This window comes from Phaenicophaeus curvirostris, chromosome 2, assembly GCF_032191515.1.
Source record: "Phaenicophaeus curvirostris isolate KB17595 chromosome 2, BPBGC_Pcur_1.0, whole genome shotgun sequence".
In the NCBI taxonomy this organism is placed as follows: Eukaryota; Metazoa; Chordata; class Aves; order Cuculiformes; family Cuculidae; genus Phaenicophaeus; species Phaenicophaeus curvirostris.
In genome coordinates, this window is record NC_091393.1 from 120,320,855 (window position 1) to 120,337,025 (window position 16,171).

The window sequence follows — 16,171 nt, forward strand, 5'->3', positions numbered from 1 at the left end:
GACCCCTCCAAAGTTAACAATTTAGGGCTGCTAAAGAAAAGCCCAAAGAAACAGAAGGTCTGGACCTAGGAATGGGCAGGCTGTGAAGGTTGGCAGAGTTGGGTTTTGCAGAGATAGTGGAAAGATCCAGAGAAGGCAGTTAAAGCCATTCTTCAGACTCAGGCACTGGGCAACCTCCTTCTGATCTCCAGTTGGCTTGGTTGCGAGAAGGTTTCTGGTTCGCCTGTTTGGGAAGCGAAAAGTACTCAGACTTTAGGTGGGCCATGTCCTTGATCAGAGATGCTGTCATGTCCTAGCTATGCTGGAAAAGGTGCCTGTAGGTGTGGGCTGGCTAGTGGTGCTCAGATCTGCTTTCTTGTTGAGCATTGTCCCATTGTCTCTACCAGATGATCTCTGTTGACCTAGTGGTCAGTGTGAAGGACCACTCCCAATGACTAAGAGCCATGAAGGGCCTTATCCAAAATGCTTTTTCCCTACTAGACCCCAATGCCTCACTTAAGAGGCTCCCTGAATGTCCCATTGTGGAAAGTATTTCTGACATTAGCATGCTCAAGGCCTCACCCAAGATTAGGAGACTGTTGTGCAACACACAAGTGCCATTTGCTGCTCCAGGGACCTTGCAGTCCTCAAAAGCTATAGGTGTGAGGTTAAAAAGATCCCCTTTTACACAGCAAGCCCTAATCTATCCTCTCCACTGGTTGGGTCATTCAGCGAGATTTCATGATCTGCTTTCATGACTGACCCCAAGACTGATACTATCCAGGATAAGGGCTGGGCAAAGCCGCTCAGGGGAGCTCTGTGTGTTCAAAGAGGACAGTGAAGCCATTCAGCACACCTGAGGCTACTCCAGCCATCGGCTTGTGTCCTTCTCAGCCTAACCAGCAAATGTTATCCTTTCTTCAACCCTGTCGCAGTTGCTGCCCATACCTGGTTTTGGGCGAAGGAGTAAATCTCTCCAGCAAAAAGGCTGTTGCAGAGGTCACTGGAGGGACCCATAAATCTCCATTATCAGGCAGCGGCTCCTGTGCCACAAAACGGAAATTATTGCCCTGAGTGTGACTAGGGGAGCCTTTCCTTCCCCCTGCATTGTTCAGCGCCCTCCGGGAGCCGCTCGGCCAATTTGCTGCCTGAATAAACGTTTCCTTTCCCGGCTGCTAAGTACAAGGAATAAGTGTCAGGGGATCTCATAATGCCAGGATTTAGATCTCCAGTCCTGAGATGGAAGCCAACAAAACACTTTGCTGCTTTCTCCTGGGGAGCCTCCTTAATCCTTATTATTAATAACAATGGCAAATTAAACAATTAGTGCACTTGAGACCAAATGATCTCCATGCCCAATATAGCTCAGCCTGCCTGTTCCTGGGGGGCCTGGGCCCTGGGAATATTTGGGTTTCCTAGCTCTTGGACACCCATCCCTATCAAACTGCATGGCCTACAGCTCTTCAGGTCATATTTTCTTATGACTTTGTAGATCCTCAGGTTTTCAAGAGCAGCTGGGATGTCTCAGCTATGTGGCCAGGTCAGCTTAGAAAGCTCTCCTCAGCAACTTCATCCCTAAGTTTAGTGATGCTGTGAAATCATAGCACCTCTTTTAGAAGGAAACCAGTCACTTGCCTTATGCTTCTCCACTGGGGCCTAGATGTCCTTCATTCACTAAAGGGCATGAACTAAGCCTACATCATCTTCTCTGAGATGGTATCCAGTAGTGCCCAAGACACCTCCTGTGCCATCATCAAGCATATTTTGAAGCAGGGGAGGATGTTTTTCCTCCAAGTGAAATTTCTTGAGGTCAAGGAGCTCTTTCTGCTCTGATAGGGCTTCAGCAATGGTTTTAATGAGGTTGCACTCTGCAGATGTCATCTTCTGACTCAGCAATGGGTGATGCATGCAAGGGACGCACCCATTTGATATTGCCCCATGAGGGTTGTAGTTAGGGAGAGCCACTCGTTGCATTGGGCCTCTCTGTGCCCTGGGACAAAGTCTGTTCCTACCTCATCTCGATCACCAGTAATTCTTGTTTATTAACGTTCACAAGGATCACCTTTGTACGCAGCTGAGAGAGGAAAATCACACAAATGGTATTACTACAGAAGCAGAAGAGGACTTTTTGAAGCTTCAACCAGTGAAAGTCCCTCAAGAGAGAATCACCAGTCCAAACCCTTGGAAATGGAAAACCACCCAAACCACCAGACAAGTGGTGAAGAACATAACTCAAAGAAACACAGATGAAAAAGGAGAAGAAAGGGAGCAGGTCTCAAGAGTGCTTTGTACTAGGGTTTTGTATGTCTGATGCCCCACCCCTGGAGGTGTTCAAGACCAGGTTGGATCAGGATATGGGCAACGTGATCCAGTGCAAGATGTCCCTGCCCATAGCAGAGGGGTTGGAACTGGATGATCTTTAAGTTCCCTTCTGACCCAAAACACTCTATGATGCTACGATCACAAACCGACAGTGAAAATAACATGGGCAGTGGTACTGAGTGTCATGCAAACTCTTAGGAAATAACACTCAATTCTAACAAATCTGACTATTGTCATAAAATATGAGACTTTAAAGTTTCAACTCCACATCCTCTGTTTATTTCTAAAACCAAAAGTATTCCTATACTTGACATTTCTTCTTATCATACCCATTCTGAGGGGTCTTCTCTTTCAAGAGTGTGTCTAAGTCTTAATTTTTCTGAGGAACTGTTAGGAATTTTCTCTTTTTCCTTGATTAAAAAGTTTCAGATTTAGATTTTCTGGTAGAAAAATCTTCAGAAAATATGGTATTTTGTAATTTGTCACCAACACAGACCAAACTGGTCTGGAGTTTCAGCTGTTACCTTTAGACTACCTCTGTTCTGCTAAATTCTCCCTGTATTATGTCAACAACTTTGTACTGAATTATGTTCAAAGAAGAAGGGATTTTCTCACAAGGCAAAAATTACTGTGAAAATAATTTGGCTTTTTCTTTGGAAAAATGATAATCAAAAACCTCAACAACTTCTAACATAAAAAAATAGTGAAATGTTTTCCTTTCTTTAGATTTTTTTCAAGGAAATTAATTTCCTGCCCAGCTGTTCCAATCCCTCCTCTTCTCAGAGGAAGTTTATTTGATCTAGATTTTGGCTGTGACTCAATGGTGATTTTAAAGGGGAAAGTGAGGCATTATGGTTACAGTATCACTGAATCCACGTGTACAACAATCACACGGAGGGATTCCCATCTTTCCTAAGCCACCAGAATTGCTCAAAGGTAATGAGGTCTTCCTAAGATGCTGAGAAGATACTAAATTCTTTCTTTCCTAGCTCCAGTGTCCCTTGGGTACACTCTTTTACTGTATTCTAGTATTTCTGCATGGGCACACAGTGTAATCTCTTGCCATTTTTGGCCTGGTTTTCTAGGGAGAATTAAGCTCACATGAATCTTTTTCTTTGTGTCTCTGTTTAGAATCACAGAATCATTAAGGTTGGAAAAGACCTCTAGGATCATCAAGTCCAACCATCAACACAATACAACATGCCTACTAAACCATGTCCTGAAGTGCCACGTCTATATTTTTTTTGAACACCTCCAGGAATGTGGAGGCAGCCTGTTCCAGTGCTTCACCACTCTTTCAGTAAAGAATTTTTTCCTGTCATCCAATCTAAATCTCCCCTGTGCAACTTGAGGCTATTTCCTCTTGTCCTATCACTTGTTACTTGGGAGAGGAGACCAGCGCCCACCTTACTACAACATCCTTTTAGGTAGTTGTAGAAAGCAATAAGGTCTCCCCTTCGTCTTCTCTTCTCTAGGCTAAACAGCCCTGATTCCCTCAGCTGCTGCTCATAAGATCTGTGTTCCAGCCCATCCACCAGCCGCATTGTCCTCCTTTGGACATGCCGTAGCAGCTCACTATCTTTCTTGTACTGAGGAGCTCAAAACTGAACACAGTCCCAAGGTGTGGCCTCACCAGCACCGAATATAGGGGCACTGTCACCTCCTTGCTCCTGTTGGCCACGTCATTTTTGATACAAGCAAGTTTACTGGTCCTGCTTAAGTAATTTTTTTATCCTTCGGTTGTTTCATGGTCATGTTTTTTCCTACAGATTTTCAAAAAATAGTCTGGAGGAAAAAGAAAATAAGGCTGGTGTTTGAACATAACCCTTATTAGATATTAGAGAACCCACATGGGACTGAGACATATTGGCAAGAAGCCAAATGTTTTTTTGGTTTGCTGTTTAGGGAACTATTATCTTGGCAGAAAGCTGAGTTACTCCTTTAACAAGCAGGTGGACAAGCACAAAAGCAAGATGCACAATAAAATTTTAAGAGCTAATGTTATGCTGGTCTGTAATACCTGATGGTCCTGATGCAAACCTCTTACCATCCTCAAGCCTCCTGGGTGCTGTAGTTTGTTGGGACTTTTTTGGCTGCCTGGTTTGCTCCGAGCCAATGCTAAGCAACGGAGCCGTTTGCTGTCATTTGTCATTTTCTTCTTCTTCATAGACATGTTGCCATCTAGCATTCCTTTTTTGGTTCTCACAACAGAATGTATCCACATGCAGGAACAAATGGTTTTGCAACAGAAGAAATACACCCCCAAGGTGAACTCAATAGGAGATACTCTCCAGATAGGATCACTGGCAGAAACACACATTTTCAAGGTCTATACCAGCTGGATGCAGCTATATTTACAGCTCAGCAAGGCCTATAGCTGGTGTTTATATTTTATTAGGTAAAGTTCTTGACTTCTCAAGTGCATTGACGTGATTCTGCAGAGGTGATTCTGCCCCTCCACTCTGCTCTGGTGAGACCTCACCTGGAGTCTGACATTCAGTTCTGGAGTCCTCAGCAAAGGAGGAACATGGATCTCTCTGAGTCCACAGGAAGCCATAAAGATGATGTGAGGGCTGGAGCACCTCCCCTATGAGGACAGGCTGAGAGAGTTGGGGTTATTCAGCCTAGAGAAGAGAAGGCTTGAGGAAGACCTTAGAGCAGCTTCCAGTACTTAAAGGGAGCTACAAGGAAGATGAGGAGGGGCTCTTTAGCAGGGAGTGCAGGGACAGGGCAAAGGGGGGAATGGCTTTAAGCTGAAAGAGGGGAGATTTAGATAGATATTAGTAAGACTTCTTTTCCTGCATGTTGAGGCACTGGAAGAGGTTGCCCAGAGAAGTGGTGGCTGCCCCATCCCTGGAGGTGTTCAAGGCCAGGTTGGATGAGGCTTTCAGCAACCTGATCCAGTGGAAGGTGTCCCTGCCCATGGCAGAGGGGCTGGAACTGGATGGGCTTTAAGGTCCCTTCTATGATTGCATCCAAGGGTGAGCTGACCTGTTTCTTTCCAAACGATGATGCAGTCAAGGTTTGTTGTGTTGACCTCTGCACTGCCTTGCAGGTGATATGGACCTGCCACAGCCTGAGGGACTGGATTGGCCCAGCCCAGGGCAGGTGCCTCACGCTCACATAACAGCTGCAGGCAGATTCTGGTGGAGGGCAAACCAGGAATGTGGTGGGTGAACGCACCAAGCCCTGGAGTGCCATCAAGCATGGTTGAGATTTGCATTAAAAGCTGCATCTCTTGGCACCTGTGAATGCCAAATGATGTATGTTAGCTGACAGCCTGAGCTAGGGTTGTACACACGGATTCTTGCAGTTCAGGAGATGCGTCTTGTGCAAAGAATAGGGTGAAGGCGTGTGAACGTCTCTCCCCCTTAGCACTCTGCATCCATTCCACTCTGCAGAGGGGCTGGGGTGGTCCTGGCTTGGGTTGGGTGAGGAGAAGTCCTACAGGCTAGCAGAGCATACAGGCACAGCTTTCCCTCCCCACATTTGCTTGAGCCCCATCGAGAGATGCTCTGGCAGCTGTTTGATCTTGGGGCAATTCTGCTTCATGGGTCTGGGCTTGTGTTTGTGGCGGCAGACAGTTTGTCTTGATTGTAAATAATGGCTGTTTGCCTGTCCCAATCTGTTTGCCCTGGCTATGTCCAATCATGAAAATTGGATAACGTCAGAGCAGAAGGGAAGGTTTCTATTTCTGTCTCCTTGTATCTGTGTCCCAGCACATCCCTGCTGCCACAGGAGTCCTGCAGCCAACACTATATGGCAGGGAAGGGGTTCCTCTGCCCAGGGGCTTCCTTGAGAAAGGAAAAGCTAATTCTTGCACCCTACACGATCAGAATGTTTGTGTTTTCTTGAAATGTCTCTTCTGGGCTCAAATAGTGAGAACCAGACCAGAAATTAAATGCACGGCTGACTAATTAACCAAGCCTTTTCTCTTCTCTCCCATCATGGCAGCAGAATTTTTTGATGATTATTCAGAGGGGCGAGAATGTGTCAACTGTGGGGCCATGTCCACCCCGCTCTGGAGGAGAGATGGCACAGGGCACTACCTCTGCAACGCCTGCGGGCTCTACCACAAGATGAATGGCATCAACCGGCCCTTGTTCAAACCTCAGAGGAGGCTGGTAAGTCATCACACAACGCATGTGGGGCAAGGCTGCGTGTGAGGATGAGGCAAAAAGACCTTGGCCAGGTGGAGGTGCCAGCTATGTTTCAAATCCTTGGGTCCCCCATCTCCCCAGCCTAGGTGGTTTTGGTCCAGATTTCCAGAATAAGCCAGATTGTCTCATGACGGGGACACTCCAAGACTTTGTACTGTCCAGACCACTTCTGCAGACACCTAGGCCAGGCAGTGGAAGGGGCTGCAGGACACGGGGGCCGTGGTGTCGGTTTAGCAAAAGCCAGTCTTTACTTTAGTATTCCTGTAGGCATATTAGAATGAATGAAAACTCTTTCCAGCAATGCAACACCACAAGTCCATCTTTTCTTACCCTCAAGGTCCTTATTTTCCAGTCATTTCATGGTGACTGGGCACCTTTTCTGGATACCCTGATCCCAACTCCGTTGGGGAAGCTGAAGCAGAGCTTGTGGGGTAGGTCAGGGCATCCCAAAATCTGTAGGGTCAGGATGAGGTATGCATGCGGAACCCTGGGGATGGGAACATCTCAGTGTTGATATCCTGCCTGTCCCTGTCCATTTTGGTGATGGGTTTGGGAAGATCTCTGTAGTCTGAACCCCAGGGACACTGGACCATCATTACCCCAGGGAGCAAAAAGACAGGAAGCCATCCCTCAAGGTCTTATTTCCCTGCTCCTTGTCTTCCATGAGGCTCCATCCTCAGCTCACTCTTCGCATTGCCCAGAGCCGTCTGTGCTCAAATTCAGCCGCAAGTGTCAAAAATGACACTGGCAGCTTGAGCGCTGCCACCAGCCACAGCCACCCAGCGCCCTCTTGTGAGAACCTGTTCTTAGACACCGCACTGACAGAGCCAGGTGGTTTCTGCACCCTGGCATCCAGTCCCCAGTTTATCAGCAAGCGAAGAGGGAATTTGACTCCGGTCCATCCAGACTTTATCCTCACCCTCTTAAGAACCTGAGCTTCGAAGGTTGCTGGAAAGAGTCAGGCAAGGTGTGGAGGATGTAGCTTTGACTTCCCCCAATGCCCATGCTGCTTCCAAGTTCAAAACTGGCATTTGATATGGTTTCAAGCCCATTGTCTTCGTCCTGTGGCCTTTTCATAGAATCATAGAATCACCAGGTTGGAAGAGACCCACCGGATCATCGAGTCCAATCATTCCTATCAAACACTAAACCATAAGCCTGGCTAAACCAGTTCACCCAGAAAGGGAGCTTCAGAAGGCCTTGCACTGCTTCCTTAGTGGGGATTCCTATTGACTATTCCTCTTTAGGAACATGATGCTGCTGGAAACACTCTTTTTCTTATCTTCCCCTCAAGCCACATGAGCAACATCATGCAAACCCAGCAAGGAATATGTAATATTCATGGCATTGATAATGAATGGAATGAATGGAATCTTGAAATATGCCATGATGCCTGGAAGGCGAAGGCTTTGGGAGCCTGCAAGGGCAGGATGGTCTGAGATTCAGATACCTTAGTGTCGATGTGCGCATGTGCATTGCATCTCTAAGCTGTTACTAAACCCACTGGAGATCTGGGGCTCTGATCAGGTGGTGTCTCTGGCATCAGCTGAGATGCACCAGGACAGCTGAGACATCTGCTGAGCACTGGCAGGCAGGCAGAAGGCAGTGGAGTAGAAGCTAAAAGGCAAAAAGGGGAAGAGAAGGCAGTTGTTATCCGTTGCACCATGGCAAGAAGTGAAAAAGGCAGAGAAATGAGAAGGGAGGCAAAAGGAAAGGAAGATCTGAGGTGGGCTGAAGTGAGCTTGTTGGGATATGAGATGCTGATGGTGGTTGCAGTGGAGGGCTGATGTGTTTTTTTCCTCTGCATTTTCTTGCAGTCGGCTTCACGTCGTGTCGGCCTCTCTTGTGCCAACTGCCACACGACGACAACCACGCTCTGGCGCAGAAACGCTGAGGGAGAGCCTGTCTGTAATGCCTGCGGACTCTACATGAAGCTCCATGGGGTAACTAGTTCATTGATCTTTACTGTCTGTGGGGAGGGTATTGATAGCACCAAGCTGGGGGCTGGCTTCATTGCACAACTTTGTGCTCTCTTGGAGCTGTTTTCCCTCCTGCCTCTCTGGGCTTTACATCATGTTTATACTGGTAAGGGGTGATGGATGCAAGGCGCTTCTCACATATCAATTACCTACTATTCATCCGAGTCTTTAAAAGCCAATAAAACTAGACCTGGGTTCTTCCTATCCAAATGCATGCATTTTAGTGAAAAAAAACTGAGTCGGAAGCACAAAGGGATGTCAGATCTCAGCTAAGACTTAGTAGTAGACTTGTCAACAAACTGATAGATGACTACTGTTGCATGAGTGTCTAGGGGCTCCATGTATATGTCATGCCTGCTGTATTTCAAAGTGTCCTGTTGGAGCCTAAGGCATATCAGGACTTTGAGATGCAAATCTCCAATCCTTCTCCCACTACTCAGTGGCAATGGGGCCATCTCCATGGCAAAGACAGAAGCCTCCAACATCCTGGTAACTGCCTCTGCCACACTTCTGCCTAAGGTTTTTATACACATGCATGCTCTCGACTACATCCAGTGCTTCAGAGTGGATGGAAGATCATTCATGAGATAGTTCAAATCAGAAAGACAGGCTGCATGAGGGAAAGCCTTACCTAAACCAACAATTCTTCCTAGAAGTGCTAGTATGTTTATGATTGTGAGGGTAAATACCTCAGTGGGATCCGTTCCTAATGGAGATCTCTCCACACAGGCTTGATATCTATCCAGAAAGCAAGTATTAGCTAGAAAGACGTCTTCTGCTCTGAATTAAACAGGAAAGTAAATCAGATGAGCAGTGGTCGCCTTCTGGCCTTAAAACACTCAATACCTATGTTGTGAAAAGCCTATCTATTCCCATTTGGATGCATATTTCGTACCTTTGACATATCCCTTCACACAGCAGTGCTGACCACTGAATTTGGGCTCCATCTTGTTGTTGCTTTCAATTACATCAGCTGGGTTTCATGGAGTTACAAGGTAGAGCTGGGATCATAGAATCATAGAATGGTTTGGGTTGGAAGGGACCTTAAAGATCATCCCGTTCCAGCCTGCTCCCATGGGCAGGGACACCTTCCACTGGAACAGGTTGCTCAAAGCCCCATCCAACCTGGCCTCTAACGCTTTCAGGGATGGGGCTTCCATGACTTCTCTGGGCAACCTGTTCCAGTGCCTCACCACTCACAAAGTAAAAAAATACTTTCCATTCTCTCTTCTAAATTTCCCCTCTTTCAGCTTAAAGCTGTTGTCCCTTGTCCCATCCCTGCACTCCCAGACAAAAAGCACCTCCCCAGCTTTCCTGTAACCCCCTTGAAGTAGTGGAAGGCTGCTCTAAGGTCTCCGCAGAGCCTTCTTTTCTCTAGGCTAATGTTCTCCCAGATGATCTTATGGACATACAGAAAACAATGTACATTTATGTTTGGGTCCAAAGGTGCCAAGGCCTTTAGCAATGAGAAAAGAGGGCATTCAGACGAGGAAGCGCAAGCCAAAGAACCTTAACAAGACAAAGACACCAGCAGGTAAGTGTTTAATGCGGGGAGTTTCATGTATGTGCATACCTGTGTGCACGCTTGTGTTTCTGATCATTAGGTCCTGTGAGTCAGACGCCCAGCCACAAAATGGGTTTATTATTCAAAAATGCAAGATGTCTGAATGCCTTTCAGCAGTAACAAAGCCTTTCTGACTATTAATTTTTTTATTTTTATCTACACTAACTTTGTGTGGGAGGGTGCAGCTCTGTACTGAAAAAGGTCTTGAAGAAGAAGCTGGTTTATGGTCTGCTTTCTCACAGGTCCATCGAGCAGCGAGAGTCTTACTCCGACCACCAGCTCGACTAGCAGCAGCAGCAGCGCCACGACCACTGAGGAAATGCGCCCCATAAAAACAGAACCTGGGCTCTCATCTCATTACGGGCACCACAGCCCAGTCTCTCAGGTACAGTGGGGGAGATACTGGCAGTGGGACAAAGATGAGAATTAGGATGGTAGATGTAGTGAGAACATCCTCAAAACCTCTGTGGGAAAAGGCTACCTCTTTTCAACCTAGGGGTCTAGGAGTTCACAGTAAGAGATCTATTCTCTGGGATGCGGCAGACCCTACATTCTTGTCACTATGTCTACAGCACAATATAGCTTTTTAATGATGTGTAGCTGTTCTGAACAGACAACAATAATCATAGAATCATGGAATGGTGTGAGTTGGAAGGGACCTTAAAGAACATCCAGTTCCAAACCTCTCTGCCATGGGCAGGGACACCTTCCACCGGATCATATTGTTTGAAGACGCATCCAAGCTGGCTTTAATCTAAATCTCCCTTCTTTCAGCTTAAAACCATTACCCCTCACCCTATCCCTGTACTCCCTCAAAAAGAGCCCCTCCCCAGCTTTCCTGTAGCCCCCTATAAGTACTGGAAGGCTACTTTAAGCCTTCCTACCCAGAGCCTTCTATTCTGTAGGTTGAACAAACCAAACTCTCTCAGCCTGTCCTCATATGGGAGGTGCTCCAGCCGTCTGATCATCCCCGCAGCCTTCCTCTGGATTCACTCTAACAGATCCATGCCTTTCTTGTGCTGTAGCACAGAGGATGTAGCAGGTTTTTTAAAAGATGAAATCCCTTCTAGCTAGGCAGCTATATAGGTCCCATAGCAAGAAAATGCCTATTCCTTTTGTATGACTTAGAATCATAGAATCATAGAATCACAGAATAACCAGGTTGGAAGAGACCCACCGGATCATCGAGTCCAACCATTCCTATCAAAATCACTTGATTTGATTCATCTTGAGCAAGTTAAAATTTAGCTGTATTATTACTGTATTTTGTCTGCACAAGCTGGCTGTGTGTTGAGCAATATGAGAACTGCAGTGAGAAAACACACTCATACAGCCCAAATCTAACTGAGTCAAGTCCCTGCAAAGGCAGAGCTGCAGGGTAAAATGATGTGCTTTATGCTATACCCACCACTAGATGTCCTGGCACCAGCAGTGCATCCACACAAGGTGATATCCCGCTAACACCTGAGCTGTGTGAATGTCTGCAGGTGTAATAACTGTGCCTTGGTTCAGGTTCCCCACTGCACAGCACAGCTAAGAGACAGCAGTATCCGATAGTCACTCTCCTTCTGGAGTCACGGAAGGAACTCCAGTTTTCTCCCCAGAGAAAATACACGATTGAGTGTTGTGCTGGACTTACCCTGCACCTGCAGCACCGTTCATGTGTCCTGCAATCCACAGGAGGCCATTTGAAAGCTAGGAAAGCCCAAGGTTAATGAAATCCCAAGCCCTGGGAGGTAAAATGATTATTCCTGACATTTAGAAGAGAACTAGATGCCCTGTATGCAGTAAAAGGAAAGGGTCTGGAACAAGAAAGAGAGTCCATCTGAAGTATCGTGCATTTGCTGCAATCTGGACTTCTACAGCAACTCCACAGACATGTTATTAGAGTTGCACCAGTCCCTGTAAAGGGATTCATAGGGTCCTCTATGGTTTGAAGCTTTGTTCACAGGATTTTCCTTTTTCCGTAGGCATTCTCAGTCTCTGCCATGTCTGGACATGGATCATCTATTCACCCTGCGATTTCAGCTCTGAAGCTTTCCCCACAGGCTTACCAGTCAGCTATCAGCCAGTCTCCACAAACCAGCTCCAAACAGGACTCCTGGAATGGCCTGGTGTTAGCTGAAAACCATGGGGACATCATAACTGCATAAGTTGGTCTTCCACCCGTGGACTTCAGGTTGATCCACTTGAGAGATGAAGAAGATGCCATGTAATCATCAAGTCAATGTTGTTTCCCACCTCCCCTGCTCTCCTGCCTTCTCTCCCCTTGTGAGATGTTCCAGCAAAGAAGTAGAGTGGACTTACCTGAGGTGTAGGAGAGCTCTTATGAAATGAACAGAGAAGATTCAGATCTTAAATGGATTTGAAGCCCTTTCCCCCTGCTTTCAACAAGCCCCTCTTTATTTGATTTTCACCGTCTTCTTTGAAATAGCTGGAAACACAAAGATGGACATAGTTCTTCAGTTTCATTTATTTAAAAACATCTGGCATTTAAGACTTAGACAATAGTGGAGCAGAGACAATTTTTTTTTTCTTCTGTCACCATCCATTCTTTTTCTGACCAGAAGAAAATGCCATCGTCTTCTCACTACCCATATTCAGTGATCTTCCACCAAGAAGCCAGATTCCAAGATCTTCCACTGGAGCCAGTTCCAGAATAGTTTGTTGAACAGACTTCACTAGACATGCTGTGGTAGCTTTAGTGGATTTGATATGATCTTGATATGACCTGATGACAGGGCAGAGAAAAAATGAGACCCTCCCTCACACAAATCCTTGGCTCACACTTCTAGAGCATTGCCTTCATTTTCCTAGATGGTCTGAAAAGCTAATGAGTATTTAATAGTAACTCCTTTCCTATTTATCTTTACAAAATCATGGGACTGTGTTTCCAAAAAGTTATCAGCTGAGCCTGGAGAATGTCTGCCCAAAGCCAAAAAGTGATTTTGGAAGGAGGAACCTTCTGGAAGCAGGCAGAGGAGACTCACATCAGTCATCAGATCCTGGGGAAAATTGCTGGGCTTTTCTATTGTGGATAGCTACAAGCCAGGCTTAGAGATTATCCAAGAGCACAGCGAGTGCTGTGCCATTGCTTTTAAGACAGTTAACTTAATTATTTTGCATATTTTTGATGTCGTCGATGAAATCTGATTGTCATTTATTTTTGGGTGTTCTGTGAGTGTCCACTTTCCTCCCAATAGCTGGCTCATGACCATTTAACCCATCTAAGCCTTTAGGATTTCACCTTTTGCAACAAGCAAAGGCTTCAGCCTCTGATGGAGGTAGGCAGGGGCCAGTTATTTTCCCAAGCATGCACACAGACTTGCTTGCCTGCAAGAGAAGCAAAATTCATGCATGAGTATTAAACAACTTGTGGGTTTTCTTGCCCATAAGGCTCTCAGTAACCAGAGAATCCTAGAAAATGGAGTTGGAAGAGATGCTGAGAGCTCACTGACTCATTCCCTTTTCCCAAAGGGATCAATTCTACCTAACCTAGCCCTTCTGCTCTTTTCTCTAGCACGTGCTTAACAAACTCCATCACAGATGCCACAGCTCTGCTGTGCAGACTAAGTGCTTCACCAGATGCTTGCCATGATGTTCTCACCAACATTTCCAAGGAGGGACAGCACTGCCTATCCAGGCAGAGAAGTTCCTGGATACCTCATCCTACAAGATTCTGCACTCTTGTTTCTGTCCACTCCCAAACTCTGTTACTCCTCTTGCCTTCCCAGCTTCTCTCTTTCCTCCCTGCATCCAGAACTTGAGCACGGAACTACCAAGTTAAAATCTAGAGGAGGGATTGTGCATCCCCTCCCCCCTCAAATGTGCCATCCTCTGTCTCCCACTGTTAAACATTACCACAAAGAGTGTTGCAACCCAAACAGCAAGATACAAGGCTTCGCGAAGAGGAAAGCCACATACATGTTTGAAGCAGAAGAGAGGCATTGTATTGTCTTTATTCGAACTCAACATTTTCCTCCTGATGGTAGAAAAGCTTCTTTAAGGAGAAGGATTTAGTTGGACTGATTGTGTAAAGACTGGGACTGGAGTCTTGGTAGAGACTTGGACCCTTCCACATTCCCTGTGCTCTGCGTAACACAGATTGACAGGGTTTTGGAGGGCTGGCAGAGCCTTTGTACTCCCTGGAGAAAAACACCATGGCAGTGATGCCATGGGAATGGTTGGATGGTGTTTGCACCAGAGTTTCAACTCTGTCTTGCTGAGCTAATGAACGGCCTGGCTTCATTAGTTTTCATTACAGACAAGGCAACAGCATTCATGAAACATGAATATAAATAAAGGGAATTCTGTGATTCTGCTCAGGCCTGGTTGGCTGCAGAGGAGAGGCCAGAAACGGCATCTAAAAATATGAATTTGGGATGAAAACATAAAGGTATTTCTCCCTGAGCATATGGGTCTTCAACCAGCTTCCTCCTTGAACTGTATTTCTTTTACAGTTGATCTCTCTTGGGACCTGGCTGTGAATTCCTGGCTGCGAATTCCTGGCTGCAAGAGAAGCATGGACCACAAGGATGCCACTTAGCTAATACACACGTTTGAGATACCTAGAACTACCCTGGACAACCTGAGAGGCAAATGAACAGTTGGCCTCCTGGAGAGGAGCTGAAGTCCAGACCAACCTCATGCCTTATTTCTTTTCCCATATGGATGCTCCCAGAGGCTCTGTCCACCTTGCCTTATTACTGCGCTCTTCCTCCTGCCCCTCAAAGCTAAACTCTGAATTTTTCTCCTGCCCTTAAAACATTCTCCGAGATGCCGCAAAGGAGGCTGCTTGCAGTGCAAGAGGGGAAAACTCCTGCAGGACATCAGCCTGCCTTATGCTCCTTCAAGTTATCTAAATGTCCATGTCACAGGTTTCTTAACTGGCTCTCAGACCTCCTCAAAGACTTAAAAATAATTCTTGAAACTCAATGAGGAGCATTTACAGGGACCATGATAACAGAACAAGACATTTGTATTAAGGAAGTGAGGCTTTGGGAGCTGTGACAACAACCTGGCTCTCTTTAGCAGTAGGAATTAGCTCTTTTGTACCCCTTTTTACATCGGGAGCAGTACAAGTCCAGATGCACCTGGTTCTGTTCTTTCCAATCACCCAAAACTGTTGTAGAGCTCCAGGAGCATTTGCCATCTTCTGGCCAACACTGATATGAAGATGGTGAGAGGGTGACCTCAGATGGAGCATCATCATGCTAAGTGCTGTACAAATGCACCACAGAATTACAGAGTAATTTAAACCAGAATGGAGTAGATAAAGTTTCTCAGGGCCCTATTCAGTCATGTGTTGAATATCCTCAAGAATGGAAATCCTACAACCTTCCTGGGTTCCTGTTCCATCCTCATGGTGGAAATGTTTTTCCACATAAACAGTAGATTCTAATGCAAGGCAAAATCATTGGTAAATTAATTGCTTCCAAGCAATGAGTCATTGTAGGAGACTGAATGCTGTCTCCAAACCCAGAAATAACACAAACCCCCTTCATGGAAGTAGGTGCTGAGATGGCCAACACAGGATGGCAAACACCAGAAGTGACTGATGAAGAGATACTCAATGGACGAGAGGATGCTACCAGTTTCAAGACACTCAGCTTATTCTAGCAGGAGGGGTAACTTACAAAATTCTTCATTCTATCTGAGCTCTACTTTCCTTCCCGTGATGGGGGAGGAATTTAGAGCCTCTTTTGGAAATTACATTAGATAAAATTATTACAGGTCCATTAAGACATGATAATTATTGCTGTTATTATTGCCGTTATTGCTGGAGAACCTAGTGAGGCCCATATCAGGCCAGTTCCTACACAAACACAGGTCTGAGAATATTCCTGCCCTGAGCAGAAAGAGGGAAGAGTCAGTGTTGCAAAACACTTAAGCATGTATACAAAAACGTTTGCGGGACTTGTTCCCTTCAAGATCATCATTAGTCACACATGCAAATTTTGATGTCAGAGGGTTTGTAGGTCAAAAGCTTTGGATGTGCCAAGCCAGACCTTTGCAATGGCTCAGCGGTCACCAGAGTGAGGTGGGCAGATGAGAACCAGGACGTGGAGCCAGAGGGGTAGAAAGTCATTTAACCATTTCTAAATGTCTTTCCTCTTTGTGAAAGTGCAATATCCTGCATAATTTCAGTTATTTTGTAAATTGATCAG

General features: G+C 45.9%; 1 protein-coding gene across 2 annotated transcripts in view; it reads left to right on the plus strand.

Annotated features, from left to right (window-relative positions):
- GATA4 (GATA binding protein 4) overlaps positions 1 to 15,431 on the plus strand; it is a 29,065-nt gene extending 13,634 nt beyond the window's left edge. The window contains exons 2-6 of one of the 2 annotated variants that reach the window (XM_069850706.1): positions 6,256 to 6,425; positions 8,279 to 8,404; positions 9,887 to 9,974; positions 10,247 to 10,389; positions 11,975 to 15,431. In XM_069850706.1, coding sequence (XP_069706807.1) covers positions 6,256 to 6,425; positions 8,279 to 8,404; positions 9,887 to 9,974; positions 10,247 to 10,389; positions 11,975 to 12,157 — 710 coding nt within the window. In that variant the 3' untranslated portion in view covers positions 12,158 to 15,431. The remainder of the gene's footprint in view (positions 1 to 6,255; positions 6,426 to 8,278; positions 8,405 to 9,886; positions 9,975 to 10,246; positions 10,390 to 11,974) is intronic. The other variant, XM_069850707.1, reaches the window with a different exon arrangement.
- Positions 15,432 to 16,171: the final 740 nt, after the last annotated feature.